This window comes from Trichosurus vulpecula, chromosome 7, assembly GCF_011100635.1.
Source record: "Trichosurus vulpecula isolate mTriVul1 chromosome 7, mTriVul1.pri, whole genome shotgun sequence".
Lineage (NCBI taxonomy): Eukaryota > Metazoa > Chordata > Mammalia > Diprotodontia > Phalangeridae > Trichosurus > Trichosurus vulpecula.
This window is the reverse complement of record NC_050579.1, coordinates 134,078,554-134,098,359: the sequence shown is the minus strand read 5'-3', so window position 1 is coordinate 134,098,359 and position 19,806 is coordinate 134,078,554. Positions and strand designations below refer to the sequence as shown.

Here is a 19,806-nt window from a genome sequence, read left to right as displayed (position 1 = left end):
AAATCTGCTACAGAACATAGTGTATGTGTATCTGTCAGTTCTTTATATAGTCATAGATATCTTTGTTTCCTAGGGAACTTTTATTATTTCTGCATTAGGTCCATGCATTTTCAAATCATCATGAAAAATGTATACTTTCCACTGACAATGAACAAAACAGCCCACAATGCTAATTGAATAAATGCCCATTATTCACAAACAATGCCCATTTGGGGGCTAATGAAGATGCACTCTTGCTGATAAATGTTCACTCCCTGCAAACACATTGCTGTGATGTAGTGCACTTAAAACAGTAAAACTCCAATGCTGTTCATCACCGTCGACCTTTCCAACTTTAAAATGATGCACAATTAAACTAAATTACTCCTGGAGATATGTGGAAATACTTAGGATATGACCTCTGACAAAGCAGTAAACATTAGATTAGAGCCACCTGCTTCTATTTTCCATAAGACAGATGTGTAGTTCCCTGCCCCCACCTTCATATAGTGAGGACCAAGTTGGATAGAAAATTTAAACTCCTCCCTGCCTCCACCTCAGACATTTTTATTCTTTGTCCTTCAATCAAGCAAGACTTCCCTGACTTTTCCCTTCCTCTCTACTAGGAATTTAAGTTGTCAAATCTCCTTTACATCCTTTGTCTGTCTCCAGTGTTGCCTTGTCTAGAAATGGCAAGAAGAAAGTTTAAAATCTCATAACAACAATATTGGTGTTGGACCACTACAATTCCCCACAGACAAACTATGCTTCAAGGAGGCAGTCACCTTATTCGGGATGAGGCCAGCTTTAGTTCCCCTTCACCAAGGGAATCAGCGATTCTTTTTCCACTCACTTTCTTGGCTAAGTGCTCAGTTATGCCAGAACACTGAGGACCAAATCATCAATATGGCAAGTTACTCAGCAACCCCTAGCTCTAATAATCTAACACAAGCTTTTACTTATATATGTTCCACATGGACAGAGGATATAACATTGCAGCTGTACAAATGAATAGAGAGCAGCTGTTGCTCTGTGTGTTACACTGAAAATCTGGTGCTTCTTTTTACTATCTTACTGTTCTATTATAGTTAAAGCCATAAGGGTTTTACCTTACCTTGGGTTGCAATGTAGTGGCTTGGCCTCTGGTAGCCCTAAAATAGCAAAACAAAGAGGTTATCATTGTGTAATGTTACCAAAAATAAAAGAATGAAGGCATAAGAAGGTATAGAAAACCCCTTATTAAGGTAAAGTAATAAAATGCCCAGAAATGAGTAGTGAACTTTTATGGTTCACCTTTCGAACTACAGATATATTTTATCTGAAAAGCAAATATAAACATCTGATTAGAATAACATAAAGTAGTCACTGTATGCTATTTTATGACCCCAATACACTTCATTTTATTTCATTAAAATAGTCTTTTCATTGTAGATTTTATATTCCATTAAAGAGTTTTATGCCTTCCCACTGGTCTGTGGTCACACATCCAACGATAATGGTGTACAAAGATCTAGGCTCTTATTTTATAAACCCAAAATACATCACAGTGAATTACAAATGGACAAAGACATATTAGAACCATAAAATAATAATTGAACATTTCAATGTTAGAGCTGGACAATGCATGTGTGCATAGAATTAACATCTTGATATATTTTGAAACAACCACTTTCTAGAAATGTGATCATGATTATACCAACTGTATTTGTGCATGTTTATTAAGCTTACTTTATACACACACACAATTATAAACATGCACACATATGGAAGATTAAAAAAACAAACAACCCTCAAACAGAACAAAAACTTTCATTTTTTGAATGTGTACACACACATTCTCAGGTGAAACATCTGATTTTTCAAAAAACATTGTAGTGTTAAAAGATAGTTTGTTCACTGTTCTGATACTGGACCAATCCTTGAAGACAAATTCAAAATTCCTTTAATCATTACTAAGTGTGGTGGTGGTAAGGTTCAATTTTGTTGTGTTTGAAGTTCAGAGGCCTGATTAAGGGCTAACATCACAATAGAGAATATAACTTTTTTTTTTATGTCTGGGTGTGGGTAGTTCATTGTAACTGACCAGCTTGTGTAAACTGGAAAAGCCTAAGTCTCCATTGGAACTCTTTGGGAAGATCTCTGGTCTCCAAAATTTAATGAACATCAACATAAAATATTTGAGGAGGAACAATTAATTTTTTCATTTTTTTTAAAGCTTTTTGTCCAGGGTGATCTTATCACCACAATTCTGTCTATTGAGGTGCACTTATTTTATTTATAATAAATCAATAAAAAGGAAAATATAATAAATCTGTATGGTGATCACTGGAATTCTATAAGATGACTGTACAGTTCAGTATTTGGTACCAAATAGGCTTTCATCTGAGAGGAATTCTAAATTCAAAGTACCGGAAAGTTCTCATTATGACACATCTCACTTATAACACATTCTTATGGGGTAACTGTAGAAAATGGTATAATATATAAGATTCCAGGATCTAAGTTATGACAAAAGATTAACCTGGGACTAAAATGCTAAATAGGGAATTTAAAACAATACAAGAAAGCTGTTAGAATTTTATGATCTCCATTGATTAATTGGGGTGTTTTTAAAAATAGTTTATCATGAAGAAAAATCTTTTGTTAGCTAACATATGATGAGGATTGTGGTTATGTTACAATATTGAGTAATACTGGAACACTTCGAAGAAATGCAAATGTGTAATTCACACCCACTACACTTATGAAATTCAACCTTATTATTATTTAGCAATAGGTAGCAATAATTGTAATAAGCTAAAGAAATTTCAGTTTAAGCAAGTGAATGATTAGCTTTGACAAAAGAAACATAAACATAATTCTAACTAGTGAATTTTTTGAGTAGCACTTTTCATGGTTATCAATATTAGTAAGCTCATCTTCGGCTGTGATATGTTACTTTCAAATGTATTATATACACATATATAAACATATATATGTATAGTGTATAATTTGGGCAAACATATTCATTTCAAAAGTTATCAATTATCCCACAATTTTGAAGTAATTTATTAACGTTTAGAATCCTATCTTCTTTACAACCAGATTGCAATAATTCAATTTTCATTTCCTTTCACAATAACTTAGCTACTGAATTTTTAAAAAAGGTTATTTACATGTATACTCACTTATAGCTATAATTCTGTAAAACTAAAAGACAATAAGAAAAATCTATGCCACACCTAATTGGTCAGTATGGTTTAAATACATTTTGAACATCTCATCTAAGTTTAACTTAATAATTTGATTGTCACAAATGTTACTTTTTCAAAAACCACCACCACACTCCATAAACAAATTTCCCCACCCATTTTGTAAAGCAGAAAAGAGAATGTGAAACATGAAGTTTCAGCATTACTACTACACATCATACCATCCAGCTTCTCACATAGAGTTTGGGGACAAGGGTGGAAAAAAAAAGCTAGAAACAAAAACCATCAAGAAATAAAACTCAAATACTTGATGAATTGCAAAAGTGAAACATTTTTACCTTTTTTCCCCCACTAGCAATAGCCAGCAAGGGGAAGGGCTAAACTATCTTTTTTTACACAAGGAACAGAAGTCACAGACAAAAAGGAAAGAACAGATATATATATATATATAGAGAGAGAGAGAGATATTTTATCATATGATGTTAATTAGGTGAAGCATGCAGAGATAAACTAGTAATAGGCATTAGTAAGAACTGTAATTAAGAGTAGATAAAGTCAATATTTAAAATAGGGTGCTGTTATTTACATATAGTGGTACTTACATCCCTGTACAGCCAAATCTACAGCCCAAACCAAAGTCAGGTGTGAAAGAAAGCACAACAACGTCAGTGAGTACTAGGACGTAGAACAAGGAAAAGTGTACAGTTTGTTCTTTATTTTTAAAAGCTATCAATCAATTTATAGGTAGAACATGCAAAAAAAAAAGATTCATATATACAAGTCAACAAAGTGGAAACAACCATAACACGAACACTTACATCGATATAGTTGGCATTAATATAATCAGAAGAAGGATCATCCTCAACAGGCTGCAAAATGACTCTGGAGTGGTCATCTGCAAATTTAAAACAATAAAGGCAATCTGTTAAAAGTTTATGATTTTCTAAGACTATATAGACTTAAGGTCATCAATGTGAAATGACAATAGGCAGAGAGGAATCACATGCAGGAGACTCCTATGGAAGTCAGTCTCCTTGATAATAAACTTTTTGATAAACGGAATCATAAGCCTTTCACTGAGGTAGGGTGGTGTAGTAAGAAGTACATTGTACTTATAAGTCAAAAGACTTGGATCTACCACTTAGTAGTGGTGTGACCATGGGAAATTCACTTAACCACTATATACCTTTGTCTTTCCTCCTGGGAGATGAGGGAAAATTGTAGTCCATTTTCTTATAGGCTTGTTGGAAGGATTAAATGAGATAAAATGTGTAAAATACTTTGTCAAATGTAAAATGGCATATACATCTGAACTGTTGTTCTGTGCTGTGTTCCAAAAGTCTTAGTGCCATTTTAAGCTTGAAGTGGCACTAAGACCTTTGGGACGCCCTCTATAAAGGAGTTACCAGTTAGGAGGCTAAGTGGTGTAGTAGATAAAGTGTAATTGGAGTCAGGAATACTTGAGTGTGAATTCTGCCTCAGACATGTACTAGCTAGCTATGGGGTCCCAGAGAAGTTATTTAACCCTTCTCAGTCTGTTTCCTTATCTGTAAATGGGAATAATATTATCACCAACCTCACAAGGTGGTCGTGACAATCAAATTTGGTCATATAAAGTGCTCCACAATCTTAAAGCTCAATATAAGTATTGTCTATGATTTTCATTACGAGAGCTCTGTGATTGTGTGCATAGATTTTAGTGATTTGCATCCTTTCATCCTCCATTAGCTACTTTTCAAACTTGCCGAGGGAATAGTTAGGTGGCTCAGTAGACAGAGCACTGGACCTGGAGTCAGGAAGACCTGCGTTCAAATTCGGTCTCAGACGCTTGCTAGTTGTGAGATCCTGGGTGAGTCATTTGATCTCTGTTTGCCTTAATCCACTGGAGAAGGAAATAGCAAACTACTCCAGTATCTTTGCCAAGAAAACCCCACCTGGAGTCACGGTCAGATGTGAGTGAACGACCGAACAAGGGCAACAAATTTTGCCTAACTATGATGTAATCTAATTTAAGGTCTATTTTGAATCTGAACTGGGGGAGAAAGGATGAGATACCAGGATGTCTTAAATCAATGTCAATTTCCTGGGTATATAGGACATAGGAACCTATTATGTCACGAATTTATTTATTTTAGATGCGGTTAGCATCTAGGAAGTAACTGCATTCACAAAATTGTAGTTGCATCAATCTCCACGTGGCCACTATAGACACTTGTACAAATCTGAACATGTGCTCTTCGCTGCAAATAAGCAACAGATCTGAAGGGAGAACTTCCAATTTTGGCTCATAATCCCATATGACTGTTATGAGTCTAAAATTCCAAAGTTTCTTTCTGCAACATGTTTTAAATTGTTTTTAAATGAGAATAGGGTGCTCTTGGTTAATTAACAGCTGTGTAGCATCTTTGCCTCAGCTACCTTTCCCACTGCCTCTATGGTTTCCTATGATAATCGCTGTATTCTTCCCACATTTAAATCCAAGATATTGAAACTCAAGGCCTGAGATAAGAGAAAGCCCCTGATACTAATCAGCTTGGAACCATTAAGAATTCAGGCACATAGGCTCCAAGAAGATTGCTAAAGGCATGTGAGAAGTACAATACTCCTAACTTGAATACGTTCACTGTGCAATATTATAATTTCTGTAATCTATGAATGATTTTTTTTATTACCCTGACATTCTCAGTTGTTTAATAACACCTCCATGCATTTATGGGCAAACATGAAATCAAACAGCAGGCTATCTCCACTGGGTAAGGAATCTGAGTCGATTTAATTAATGAGGATGATGACAATCATGGAGACACGGCCAATAGCTAATGCCGTTTGAAATTAAATGACTGACTTTCTAAACAGATGTGCTACCCTCTGGGATTCTGTTAAACCACACACAGAGGAAAGGCAATTAACAAAATCTGAACTCTACATGAGATACATGTTTAGTGAAAATGGTATGGAAACTTACATGCTATGATGTTTCCATATCGGTTCTTTGTTCTATTTTGATCTTTTTTAGCCACATCCCAAGATGCTGACTGTCCCTCAAAGAAACTCTAGGAAAAAAAAAAAACAACAGAACAAAACACAATCAGGAACCAATCCCAATACCTAAATTAAGATCATACTGTATTAAGCTCATACTGTAAGATCACACATCATTTACTGTATATTAGCAAGCAAAATTGATATAAAAACCTCCTAAAACCCTTGACCCCTACACCTCTAGTAATACAGGTGATAATATTTATGTGGATGAGCTATAAAGAACTGTAGTGATAAGAAACAACTATACAATTGAAATTTCATGATAGAGAAGGAAAGAAAGAACTATACAAAGACTATTTGGAAGAGAACTGTATTAGTTCTGAAAGTTGCTAAAAGAGAAAAAACACCAGAAGCTTTTAAAATAGTTATTAGATCAACATATTTGATATAAGCTTTGTAACTAAATATTTGGAAAAAATAAATTTTAGACCTTTCCATTTAATTATTTGAAAAAAATCAACAAGTCAAATGTCACAAATTATGTATATACATACATGCATAAACGCACACTATCTCCCCACCCCCCACAAAAAATCTTTGAAGCTTATGAAAAGGAGAAATATCTACTGCTAATAATAAAAATATTAATAACAACAACAGTAACAATAATACCTAGCAATATATAGCGTGTGCTATGTGTCCGACACTGTGCTAAGCACCTTAAAAATATTATGTTATTTGAGTCGCACAACAATCCTGGGTTGCAGGTGCTATTACAGCTGAGGAAATGGAGGCAAACAGGAAAAATGGTTTGCCCAAGGCTGCACAGCTAGTAACTGTAAGATGTTGGATCTGAACTCAGGTCTTTCTGACTTCAGGCCCCGGGCTCTAACCATGGTGCAACCTGGCTACATGTGAGCTTAAATAAAGTGTCACCATTATCATGTATCTTGGAACTGGAAAGTTTGTAGATCATTCTATCCACCACGTGTAGCAATTTAAAATGTGCATAGGTTTTCTACTTGCAGGAAAAGCTAAGCTTCACTTAGCACAGGAAATGGGGTCTTTGAGGTCAGGTATACACAGGAATCTGTACAAAATGTGCATGAGATATTTCTGGAGAGGCAGTTTACCTCTGTACAGTTAGTTGGTTACCATCACTTATTCCTTCTAGCAGTATGAAACTGCCAACTAAAATACTTTAAAACAAAGACTTAGGTGCTTAAGAAATCTGCACACAAACTGGAGTTTTTTTTTTAAGGTCTTGACAAAGTGGGTTGTATTCAGAACTTTTTAAAAAATATGCAGAATTTTTCCTCTTCTTAATTGGGTACTTCTTAGAGAACCGAAGAATGGCAAGGAAGACATTTCCAAGCCTACCATATGGAGTCAATTTGGTGCTATCATTGAAATTATTCCTTAAATATATGAAGTCTTAATATTTTACATAAGACAGGAATATTCCTATATGAGATAGAGAAGTAAAAATCTCTCACAGCCCATTCTTTGTTTCTTAACTGGTTCTTTGCTAGGCCCACACCATTCTTATTTTTCATGTTAGGAAAGAAACAGATGATAAGGTAGAATTTGGAATCAAAAAGCATGGATTTGAACCTTAGGTCCATTTCTTTAAGCCTCAATTTCCTTACCTGTCAAATGAGGGATAATAATACCAGACTTGCCATATAGCTTTGTTAAAAAAAAATCAAATACTTTTAAAAGTATTTGTGTTAATTGTTAATTTCAATTGATGACAACACCAATAATAATGATCTGGTTATGGGCAGTAAAGTAGCCATTGCAAACAGTTTACTTGGAATAGCCTGTTGCATTGAAAAAAATAGAGGCCCTGGAAGTCAGTAGAGACCTGTTTTTGAATTTCAGCTCTGACATTTACTACCTATAAGACTCTGAGCAAGTCACTTAATTTCTCTGGGTCTCTGTTTGCTCTTTTCTAAATGGAGATAATCATGCTTGGTGTTGCTCATTTCACAAGGATGTTGTGAAGGAAAAGTTTTAAAATCCTAAGAATGTGACAAATGTGAGTTATTATTAGTATTAATTCAAGCAGCTTATTCTGATTCTTTAGAGAATGGGCAAAGAAAAATTAACGTATTTGTAAGTCATTGAGTCTACAAGCATTAATTCAGTGCTTACTATGTACTAGGCACTGGAGATTAAAAAAAAAAAGAAAAGCAAAAACTGGTTCTGCCCTCAAGGAACTCACATTTCAATGGGTAAGACAGCATGCAAACAACTCTGAACCTCCAAGATATACATGAGGCAAATTGGAGGTAATTTCAGGAGACTGGGAAAAAAGGCTTCTTGTAGAAGGTTAGATTTTATCTTTGAGACTTGATACTGTATCGTCAATACGGTTTATCAGTAAGGAACGTAGCAGAGGGGATTCCTATTCAGTTACGGGCTAGATTAGAAAGATTTTGATGTATCTCTCACCCCTAAGCAGCCGTGTTCAAAAGTATCAACTACTTTTTCTAGATGGGTATTTTGAAAATATAATGGCAAGCAGGACCCAAAGACTCAAATTAGGGTCTAAGTTACTCAAGTAATTTTAGTAATTAGCCTTATTTTAAGTATTTTACTGATTTCAGATGTCCATGGTGCTTTAAATCCACAAGCAATCTCTCCTTCAGTGTCCAGGGCCTAGTTAAGCAGTGTTTTTTCATTTTGGTTTTTGTTTTCTTTTGCAGAGGGGGATGTGTCTTTCTTTGCAATTCCTATAAATTGGAATAGTGCCTGACACATAGTGGTAGGTGCTTAGTAAAATATTTGTTGACTTGATTTGCTAATGATATTAATGTTTTAATCTTCCCTGTAGTATATGGCGCACCCCTACCCTTGGCTTCCTTTTCCATATTCTTTTTAGCTAACTCATCAACTACCGTGTGCTAAAAATAATAATAATAATAAAAATGATGATGAGGATAACTTTAAAATTTATTCTTAGGTTTTTACCTCATATTCCTCTTTGAATCCATAGCTGTCTGATGTCTTCATGAGATTAATATGCTGTAATAAGTCTGCTACCCTGATGGCCGGGTGCAACTGTCCAGTCTGGTAGGGAGACTCAGTCCCTTCGCAAAGATAGCGAGGTACATCAAGGAGGCGACTGGACTCTGCTGGAGCACTGTGGTTCTCATCTAGCATTTTCACAATGCAGGAAATTTAAAAAGAAAAAAAAATCATTTAGCAAATATTAAAAAGTGTGAATCCTGGACCCTTTAGAACCCATCAGTTAATAAGTATTATATTACAGAGGAGTTGGGCATCAGATCCACAAAGACAAAACTCCAAGTCTTTTCTTTAGTTCCAAGTGCAGAGTAAAAATGTGTTAATGTAGAAGTCAGTAAGGTATCTACTATCAAGTACAAGAGGACATTGGATCTACTTAAACATCATCAAAATTAGATTTGCATAAGTTGTTACTTGTTTTTCCTCTTCTATGAAGTCATACAAATGTTGGTCATGACTAAACTAAGCCTTTTTTTTTGTTTTCCCACCTAGGCAAGTGGCCAGTTTCTATTCAGTACCTGGGCCTCATAGCTTCATGTTATTCCTTGCCAAGTTCACACCTCCCAACTTGAAACCTATCTGTTTCATCATGCACATAGGGTCCCAAGACTTGAGCTAAGCTATTAGAATACTAACTTATGCTAATGGAGGGACCATCCCTAAATAATATGCACATTTTAACTGGTCTTTTGGAGATAAGAAATATCTGTCTTTTCTGGAAATAAACTTTTCCAAGGAGCATTTTTTTTTTTTGCCATTTTGCTAGTGTGGACATAAATATGATTCAATTGTGTCAAAGTATTACAATTAATCCAAATGATTTAAAAGAATAAATACTAGGGTACGTTGCCTCCCTGTGCCCCCCAATAACTTAAAGTCAAAAGCCATTTTGACTGTGCACAATCCCTTAACATATAGTTTAAGCCAGGGATGGGGAACCTGCAGCCTGGAGGTTACAAATGTGTCCCTTTGACTGCATCTAAACTTCACAGAACAAATCCCCTTAATAAAAGGATTTGTTCTGTAAAATTTGGACTTAGTCAAAAGGCCACACCCAAGGACCTAGAAGGCTACATGTGGCTTCAAGGCTGCAGGTTCCCTACCCCTGGTTTAGGCCCAAAAGGAAAGAGCAATAACTTAATAGTTCACATGATTTCAAAAGGGTAAAATGGGAAAAACAACAAATGAATAAAAAACCAAGTTGAAATGAAGCCAGAGAACCACTGGCTAGCCATAGGAACACATAAATATTGTGCTTGTTGCACAATATTAGTGCATGAAAATCTGATTATTTATGATTTTAATCAACCCATAAGTAACCTAGCATGTACAGTTAATGCACCCATTTTGCCCATCCTACTTACGACTCTATCCAAATAGGAAATAGACCAGGCTGGTTTTTTTTTGTACTAATCTTGAATAATAAAAGGGTGCTGTACCAAAGCTGTACCAAAGATCCTTAAAACTGCCACACATGAATTCTTAATCTCAATACATTTACACTTCAGTTAACCATTTAATAACATGATTGACATATACCAATTATTTCTTGTTACCCATACTTAAGAATACGCATTTTAAATATTCTCTTGTTTTACATAGGCTTTCTACACTGCTTTCCAATACACTTACCAGTAATAGGGACTTTAACCCAATGAGGCAGTAAAACACACACAAAAACACAAAAATAGGAATCGATATTAAAAATCCCATGTTGAATTGTTAAACAGTTATCAATCTGAAGAAATATTCCTAAAATGGCTTTTAAAATAACAAATTGAACATAACATAATATCCCCCCACAAAAACCCCACACATGCACAAACTTCCAAGATTCTAGTGATGAAAATGAAATAAGATTTGAACATCTATCAAAATTAATTGAAGTTTTAAAAGTCATTATTTTAAAAACCATTTTCAGCTAGCATGTCTTATGAAAATAAGTGAAAATGTATGCATGCAGAAATTGCTAATATTCTCACTCCCCTAGGATCCACTCTGCACTAATTTTGTTTAAAAGTCTATTCCTTAGGTGGCAATTTGATATACAAAATATCAAATTCAAGTTCAATTCAAATGAACAAACAGTTATTAGGTGACTACTTTAGGCAAGGTATCGTGCTAGGCACTGAATTAGTGCCTTTTATTCTTAATATAATTACATAGTAAATAAACAGATAGTAAAAAGATATGCTTAAGCTAAAACCAGATTATTGGTTTATAGGAATCTCCTGAAACCATAAAAGGGCAAGGTTTTTTGATTCCATTTAACCTATCCTCATTAAAATAATACTTCTTAGATCTTCTTTATAGAAGGAAAAAAATTAAGCAAAGCAGTTGTTCAAAACTACTTGAATGAAACCTCTGCATACCATTTAAAGGTTACTTAAAACTATAATTTTCATATGCAAAAATTTACTAATTTTTATTAACCTCATTTATTTTCTTTTGATATGCAAATTCCTCCTTAAAATAAATTCCCCTATTCATACTGTTTAACCACAAACTTTTACTTCAGATATTTTAAAACAGAATTGAGAAAATATACTTTAGATTATATACTTCAGATTAAGTTTTATTTTGAATTAATCTCAAAACAAGGTTGGTTTTGTTGTTGTTATTGTTGTGGGTTTGTTTTAAGTAAAAACAAGTCTTTGACCTCATGGATGGCAATCTGGATTAATTCTAGAGGTTTGGTGATCTAAATGTATCATGTATTAAGAGCAGTTCATGGCTTAGTTCCAGTTCAGTTACAATTCAGAATTAAAGAATGTACTGTTCTAAATGCAGCACTTACTCTAATTTTATTGCCATCGGAGTTCATAAACTAAGTAGTGAGTTGACTCTCACTGCACTGTCTGAGTAGAATATGGCTATCTATCATCAGAAACAAGCTGCTGCAGGTATTGCACTCAATTATTTTGTTGACAGACCTCACAACCATGCAAAGAAATACAATCCATGCAGGAGTGGATGATAACGGACTATGTCCTCACCTAACACAGCAGTTGGCACAAGTGGATCATTGGGCACTGCAGGGAAACAAAGCTCATGAAAAAATACATTACCCTCAATTTCTGTTGTTCATCCCTTGTCCCTTCCTTCTTTTTTCCCTCCCTCCCTCTTTTTCAAAAAGGGATTATGCTCAAAAAGAAAAAAAGCTCAATTAAACCTCTCTTAACTGACATGGGCTGCAGATTTAAAATTCAAATTTCCAGCTTGGGCAAGGAAAGGGGTATCGGTTATTACTGTGGATTGTACTGGTCACTTGGAAAAACAAAACTGTGACTGCTAATTAAAGGCCAGGAAGCTATAAATGGCTATCATAAGGATACTTTCATTTCCCTAATGATGTTGGGGACTATGTATATATCCAGTCCATAGTATTTTCGGAAATTATGTTCTCCTTGTGACTAGGAATCATTCAGTTATGGAGGAAAGATTACTGGATTGGGAATCAGATTAACTAGGTTTGAATCTAACTCTGTAACTTGTTATCTGCATGACTTTGGATAAGTATCAACCTCCTTTGACCTTAGTTTCCTCATTTGTATAACAATGGGGGAGAGGTGGATGGACCAGATGACCATTAAGGTCTATTGTAGTTCTAAATTTTTGATTCTGTGATGAAGTGAAAAAAAAAATTGTTTAAACTGTGACATAGCGGTACTCCATTTAACCCCTTCCCTAAGCTTATAATTGGTCATCTTCTTCTATTGCCATTGGCCTCTCAAGCTGGGCAGCAAGGCGTGGGTATTCACATTAGAAAACAACTAGATGATGGCAATGTGCCACTTCCAACCATTTATCAAGCTCCAAAGACTTGGGGGGCGGGGGAAGAAGGAGGCTTAAATTGATCAAACAGTAATAAAATGGTGGAGAAAATGATCTGCCTATCATTTCAACAAAACAAATTTTCAACAAATAATAGCATTTTCTTTTTTCCTTTATTCTTACAATATAGTGAAGAACTAAAGTGAAACGGATCAAAATGGCACTCTTAAATTTAACATTAAGTTCTGAAATGAATCATGTAATACTTCTAAGAAATAATTCAGAGTAGGTGAACATGAGGGAATACAGCAGGGCACAGAGAGGTAAAGTCAGAACAGACAAAATTCTGCAAACTGAACATTTAACAAGTAATCTTCCTCTGAAAGATACAAAGATAAACCTTACAAATGCTTTATGCTCACAATGCTACTCCTACATCATCCTACAAAAGCAAAGATAAGGGAATTTTACAGTTTTGTTTCTCATAAAGACCACAAATTCATAGGTAAAGTGAAGGACAAGAGTTTAAACAACAAAATTCCCAAGACTTCCAAGATGACTATACCTTTGGACACCACTGCCACATATTAAAAGATGAAATATCTGTGCTAATGTGGCTACTTAACTTTCATTTTGGTGTTTTTCCATAGATCCTTGGTAGGAAGGTGTAAAGAAGAATTTATAGGGGTGGACATCCCTACATCGACTCATAAGTTTTCCCTTCAATATATGAAAGGACTCAGGTCTTCGCAAATAGAGGTACAAATGGTTAAATGTGACAACTGTGTTTTGGCTGTTAAAACAAAAAAAAAACCACCTCAGTCTGGCTACATAGTTAAAACTGTCCTCTGCAAGTTGGTAATTTGACCTGAAGGGTGTTTGCTTCCTCAGAAACAGTGCATCTTGAGGCTAACCCTTTCATTTTCAGCAAGACTATGACATGAGAAATATTTTTAAATGTGTTCATCTCTTCTGATAAGAACTACCCTCAACCTAAATATGCAGCACTCAGGGAGGCCAAAACCCACTTTAACAGCTCGGTAAAATTCTTACCCACATACTTACATCTTGGGCTAAAGTTATGAGAATCCATGAACGTAATGGAAAGAGGGTCCTCTGCGTGCAGAGTGCTCTGATCCGCATAGCTCCTATCCATTGCATTTACCATGTGTGTCATCTCCTGGCGGGTGTTCCCCATGGCATCCTTGCGTTTTTTAGCAAGCTTGCTGCCAAATCAACATATTAAAAGGAACATGTTAGTATACTATTTGAAGAGGAAATGAGCAATATGTAACTCAGGACAGCCTGGGAGTAAAAATGTAGAAGAAGCTTGTAGGATATAAGCACTAGTGGCAGTGAAAATTCCAAAAAAGAGGTTGAGATATGCATATTAATACTTCTTAGTTGCCACAAAAAAGTATTCCATTTGTGCTGTATTGAAATTTCAACATCCATGTCCTTAATGCCTTTAGCCTGTCATATTTTTTTTCCTCCCTACCCACCCTGTTTATATAATTATAGTGCTAAAGGGTATAACTATATTTTACTAAAAATAAGTATAGAAGCTCATGAGACTCCTCAAGCTAAATTTTGCTGTTTTCCTGCTGGGTAGTTAATTTCTCTGATCTGCTTAAAGGTTTTCCTATAGAGAAGAATTTAATGACTGCTTCTTCAGAATTATTTACTAAGAACACCTAAAAATATTCACAGAATCACCTTTTGCACTTTTCATACTATGTACTTCTGTCTTCAGTTAATTGCATAAAGCTCGACAACTAAATGTTTAGCAACAATTGCTTTACTTTATTCACTAAATGGTCAAAAAATATTCAGGACCAGCAATTCAGTGTTACTTAAATGTATACCAATCCTTAGGCTCAAAGACAAGGTATGCGTAAGTGCCTTCAAAAAGTCTAGCAGGATTCTATACATGTATGGCAAACTCAAAATTTATCTACTATAATCTCAGTCTCAGAAATATTAAATGACATGCTCAAGGTCATACAGGTAGTAAGTGGCATAGCTGGGATTCAAATTAGATACTATGACAGCAAAGAAACATGCTCCAGTGTTGCATGATTAAAATTTCCCATTCAAAAACTATTGATGATTGAAATGCTGCAACTTCATAAGATTTGGAACTAGCAGTGTTAAAATCTTTTGTATTTGGAAAGTGACGCTTCTATTTTATGTAGCAAGTAAAACTATATAACTAGCTAACCTTGCGCAAAAGACAAGAATATGAAAGGGCAGGGTCTCCCTCCCCATCATAATGATATGGCATACCTAGACGAGGAGAGGAATATTTTATATATTTTCTGAATCTTTCAGCTTTGTGTACCTGAGGCAAGCTCATCAGTGGCCATGCCCACTTTACTATTTTTGCAGCAAGGATAAGAAATACTTACTAGTTCTTTATGAAAGTTCTATGCAACCATGCCATGATAAAGCCTTATTAAAAGGAGATCCAAAATATTCAAAATCATAGGCAATTCAAACATGATGGCAAAGATAATCAAGGAATCTGGTGCTAGGCAGCACTAGACAGCAAAAATTTTGTTTTCTACTTTTTTTCCTAATACTAAGTACGTATGCAAACTATAGGAGGTTGATATTGGTATTTGTTGAATGAATGCTAAATGTCTACAGATCATTACTGACATTCAGCACTCTAACAGCACATGATCCAGAGGGGACTGTGTCCTCCCAAAGTTATAATACCAAACCCCAGAACTGAATCATAGAGTGGTCATTGTCCAGAGTTTATGACAGTCACTGGTTACTCTGGAGTCGTTAGCTGCTTCATTTGTTTAAAGTACAGAAGAAACCTGAAAGGGCCACTAGGGAAGTTTCTCAATAAGATTCTATTATAGTAAACTGGATATGGCTTGTGAGTGACAGAATAATTGAAGTTGGGTAATTCATGATTTAACACAGTGTAATTTCCTACTCTCTGTTTTGGATAAAGGTATTATTAATATGATGAGAAATATTTTTTCTATTGTTATATCATATAATGGATCATGGTAGAAAGCTATTGCTTAGTCCTTTGGGCTAAATTTCATTGGCTGTAAATTAGAATAGAGGCAAAGATGCAAGAACAGCAGATTAAAGATTGGTCCATCAAGGGAAGAGATGTATTACATTTTTTTTTAAACCTAGGCCAGAATAAAAAAAAAACTTTAGTAATAACTTGAAACACTTCATGCATGTATGTATTTCAACTCTTATTTGCCCATCTCTTTGCCTGAAATTTGGCACTTTGTTAAATTTCCAAATTTGTAATTTCAGAAAAATAAACCTACTGATACATGATTACATAAAATAGTTCATGGCAAATAATGACATATGCAAATAAATGGCAAAGAACATCAACCATGTCCTCTGAGACACTTATTTATGGTGTATGTAGGGGAAGAATGAGTTGCCAAAAATGTATGTGAGCTTGAAATTTGGGGTACTTCTTTTCAAGAAGGCAATAAAGAAGTGTTGAAGATGGCTGGTACTGAATAAAATGAGAGAATAACATTAAAGGATTAAATTTTGTTTGAACACATGGTTAATTTATTCGCATTTCTTTATTGATGAAAAATGAGAAGTGATTGTGTCAATGGGTGATGGTTGAAAAAACTCTTATGGCACAGATCAACACCAGTATTTTAGATTCCCAAATCTGGATTACTTGACAAGCTACATGTGTTCCCATAACTTTGTTCTTACACCTTGTTCCCCACAACAACCCTGTGAGGTAGGTTTTTATTCACCATATCTTACAGTTTGAAAAAAATGGCATCAAATTTAAGTATTTTGGTCTAGAAACCAGTTCATCAAGGTACCTTTGATGGTAGCTTCCTATTACATCATACTCCAGTTTTCTTTCATCCCCTTTTCTAATTCAGTCCCAAAGTTTTCAAAATGCCCTCTCTGATTCATAATTGATTTGCAGGTTTTGTCTCCTCTGTCTATTTTCAGTGGATTTAAATTTTCACTGTGTCAGCCTTTGGCTAAACTGAGGGGGTTGGGGGAAGGAGGATGTCTACATCTGTGCTTTCTTCAGTGTTGACCACTCACACTGTGCAAACGCTCTTCTCTGACGATGATGAGCAACTTGCCTATAACTTAGAGTAGCAGAGAGTTACCTGTGTCACTGTGAAGTTAACCAGTTGGCTCATGGTCACATAATCAGTATGTGTTACAGGTAATACTTGAACCCAGGTGTTCCTGACTCTTAAGAGCACCCCTCTGATTTAATATAATTTGAAAATGACAAAAAAGAATTTATAACTCAATTATATTATGCAACCTTTTGTAGCAAGTTCTGTGACAAAGCAGTCTAATTATGACAAATGTCAATAGATTTTTAAAGCCTATTAGCATATTACCATAATTGTGGATAGTCAATAATATTATAGTGTCAACTATGTTCTAAGTGTATCTAAAATCTATAATTGGTTCATGTTAAGCATGTTGATATTCTTATATCTAAATACTTATTAATTCCTTATGTGTTCAATTCTTTCTTGCCCTTAGAAGACTCTATATAGTCTGAACTTCTGGACAGTTAAGCAATTCATTAGGCAAGTACTCAAAGCTGATGAGTACAAATGACTTTTATTATCTAGCAATGCATTCAAAAGCATAAACCTATGCAGGTGGGTGTATTAGTGGGAAAAAATATTCTGTAGCAGTATTAAATGGTTGGCTTCGTGAAGCATTATTTAACAAAAGAAATATCATTCATTACAATAAACTGGAAGCTATTTCAGTTTATGAAAGATTGCTTTAATTCTTCCAACAAAGTCAAATTATTAGTCTCCTAACTTTTTGATATACTGCTATCTGAGTTGGTCTATGCAATGCAATACTCTGTTAATAGTAGTAGTTCCAAGGAATAGATTTTAAAGGAATATGGTTGCCTTTCCAGAGGGCATGGTAAGGAAAATAACCCATAAAAATTTTCCACAATTGTTCATCTTGGAAAGCCAGTCTACGGTGGTAAAGTAAAGACCAGATCTGCTTTGAAGCAATCAAATCCCACATAACTGTCCTAAGCCTTCAGGAGACCTTTCAATCCAAAGATGACTCAGGCAGGCCCAAGAACCTTTTATAGTCTAAGGTCCCATATCTAGAGTTAGAAAGACATAACTGGCTTTAGAAGACAGATAATTATAGTGCTCCATGTTGTTACTAAAAGTATTTATACCAATGTATTTGGTCCTTGGTTATATACCCCTCCCACCTGAAATTCACTTCAATTTATAATGAATCAGTTCATCCTACTCAAGGCCCCAACAACCCATTACATTTTGCTGTTTATTACAATACTATAATTCTACATATTTTAACATGTATATTCTGACTGATTTGGGGCCCAGATCAAATGATACTTTAATAACAATATACTTTCATCTCCCTAAATTATAGGAAATCAATTTAAATGTTTCTATGCTAGACTTAATTGATAGCATGTAGGTCTCTTGGACAATCAGGTATGATGACTTCATTTTTTAACCTGAAAGTATTAGACAAATATAGGAATTAGTGTTCCATAAACATGTTCTCCACTTAATCTGGTGAGCTGAGCTATGACATTCCGAGGCTAAGACATAGGTCTAGTCTGGCTTAGTGGATTCGCTAAAGCTACTCATGGAAAATAGCAAATAAAAATTTAAAGAAGCTCAACATACAGTAATACAATATCCCTTTAAAAAAAATACTAACAAAGTCTAGAAATTCAAAGGAAGGAAGAGATAAGGTTTCTGATTTTAGAGTCCAAGAAAGAGATCACTGTTTGAAACTTTACCAGAATTATAAAGCCCTTTCTTCATTTTTTTGAAAAGGGATACTGCATCTTACACACATAAAGAAGTACGTCACCCATTTTCTACTTACAGGTAGTAGGAGTAAGAATAGTAGCTCCTCCTGGCAAGCAAATCACAGACAGTGGAAAAAGAGAAGCAATGGTGAATGAAAAGCGTGACTCTGTCACATTCAATAAAGCAGAAAAATGTGCGTTAAAAAAATAAAATAAAACCAAACTCATGTTTCTTCAGTTAGCAGTTCCGCTTGCTCCATGCATTGATTAGACTCCCTTTGCCATGCAATTAAACACACACAAGCAATACAAAAATGAATTCTGAAAAGAGATCACTTGAAAAAATAACATGCTGATATTTTATTCATTTCCCCCCCCCATGGAAGAATTAAATGGATTGTGTCTTTTCAACATGCAGTTAAGCACAATATGATTCATTACCATCTAGATGTCATGACAAATGGAACAGCTGTGTATAGAACTTGTGCACTACATAGGCTTTTTTACTTTTTAGTTACAAAACCTAAACATCTAAAATGTTTGTTTATTTTGTACACAGAATGACACCTACATTTACAGGAAAAGTTTTTTTTAAAATCCCAATGGTACACAGGTGTATACATATGTTATATGAACATACATATGCACATATATGTGTACACATAAACCATACACTATATATACACACACACACATCCACAAACATTTTTAGAGTAGATGCATGTGAACACATTCACACACACAAATGTTTACTGTATTGAAACATAATTTTAACATTTTAGTGTTTGGAAATGTTAATGTATTCATGCTGAGCATTTTAAAATATCATATATATATATAGATAGATATATGAACCAATGAAGAAATGGCATAAGTCTGGAAATATTTCAATGGCGATTAAATTAAAAAAATGACACTGCTTTTTGAAAGATGCAATATCCCTTTCCTTAGTCTAACCACTTACTTTACATAACTCCAATTGGTAATTTTATTCAACTGAATTTCAACCCATTCTTTAACAAAACAACC

At 34.7% G+C, this 19,806-nt stretch overlaps 1 protein-coding gene across 3 annotated transcripts in view; it reads right to left on the bottom strand.

Moving 5' to 3' along the window:
- The window catches only part of PTPRK (protein tyrosine phosphatase receptor type K), a 732,727-nt gene that overhangs the window by 43,609 nt on the left and 669,312 nt on the right, over positions 1–19,806 (bottom strand). For 2 of the 3 annotated variants that reach the window (XM_036768511.1, XM_036768512.1), the window contains exons 15-19: positions 14,028–14,188; positions 9,132–9,316; positions 6,136–6,223; positions 3,989–4,065; positions 1,094–1,130 (exon numbers count right to left, since the gene is read on the bottom strand). In XM_036768511.1, coding sequence (XP_036624406.1) covers positions 1,094–1,130; positions 3,989–4,065; positions 6,136–6,223; positions 9,132–9,316; positions 14,028–14,188 — 548 coding nt within the window. Of the gene's footprint in view, positions 1–1,093; positions 1,131–3,988; positions 4,066–6,135; positions 6,224–9,131; positions 9,317–10,820; positions 10,833–12,184; positions 12,221–14,027; positions 14,189–18,854; positions 18,885–19,806 lie in introns of all 3 variants that reach the window. The other variant, XM_036768513.1, reaches the window with a different exon arrangement.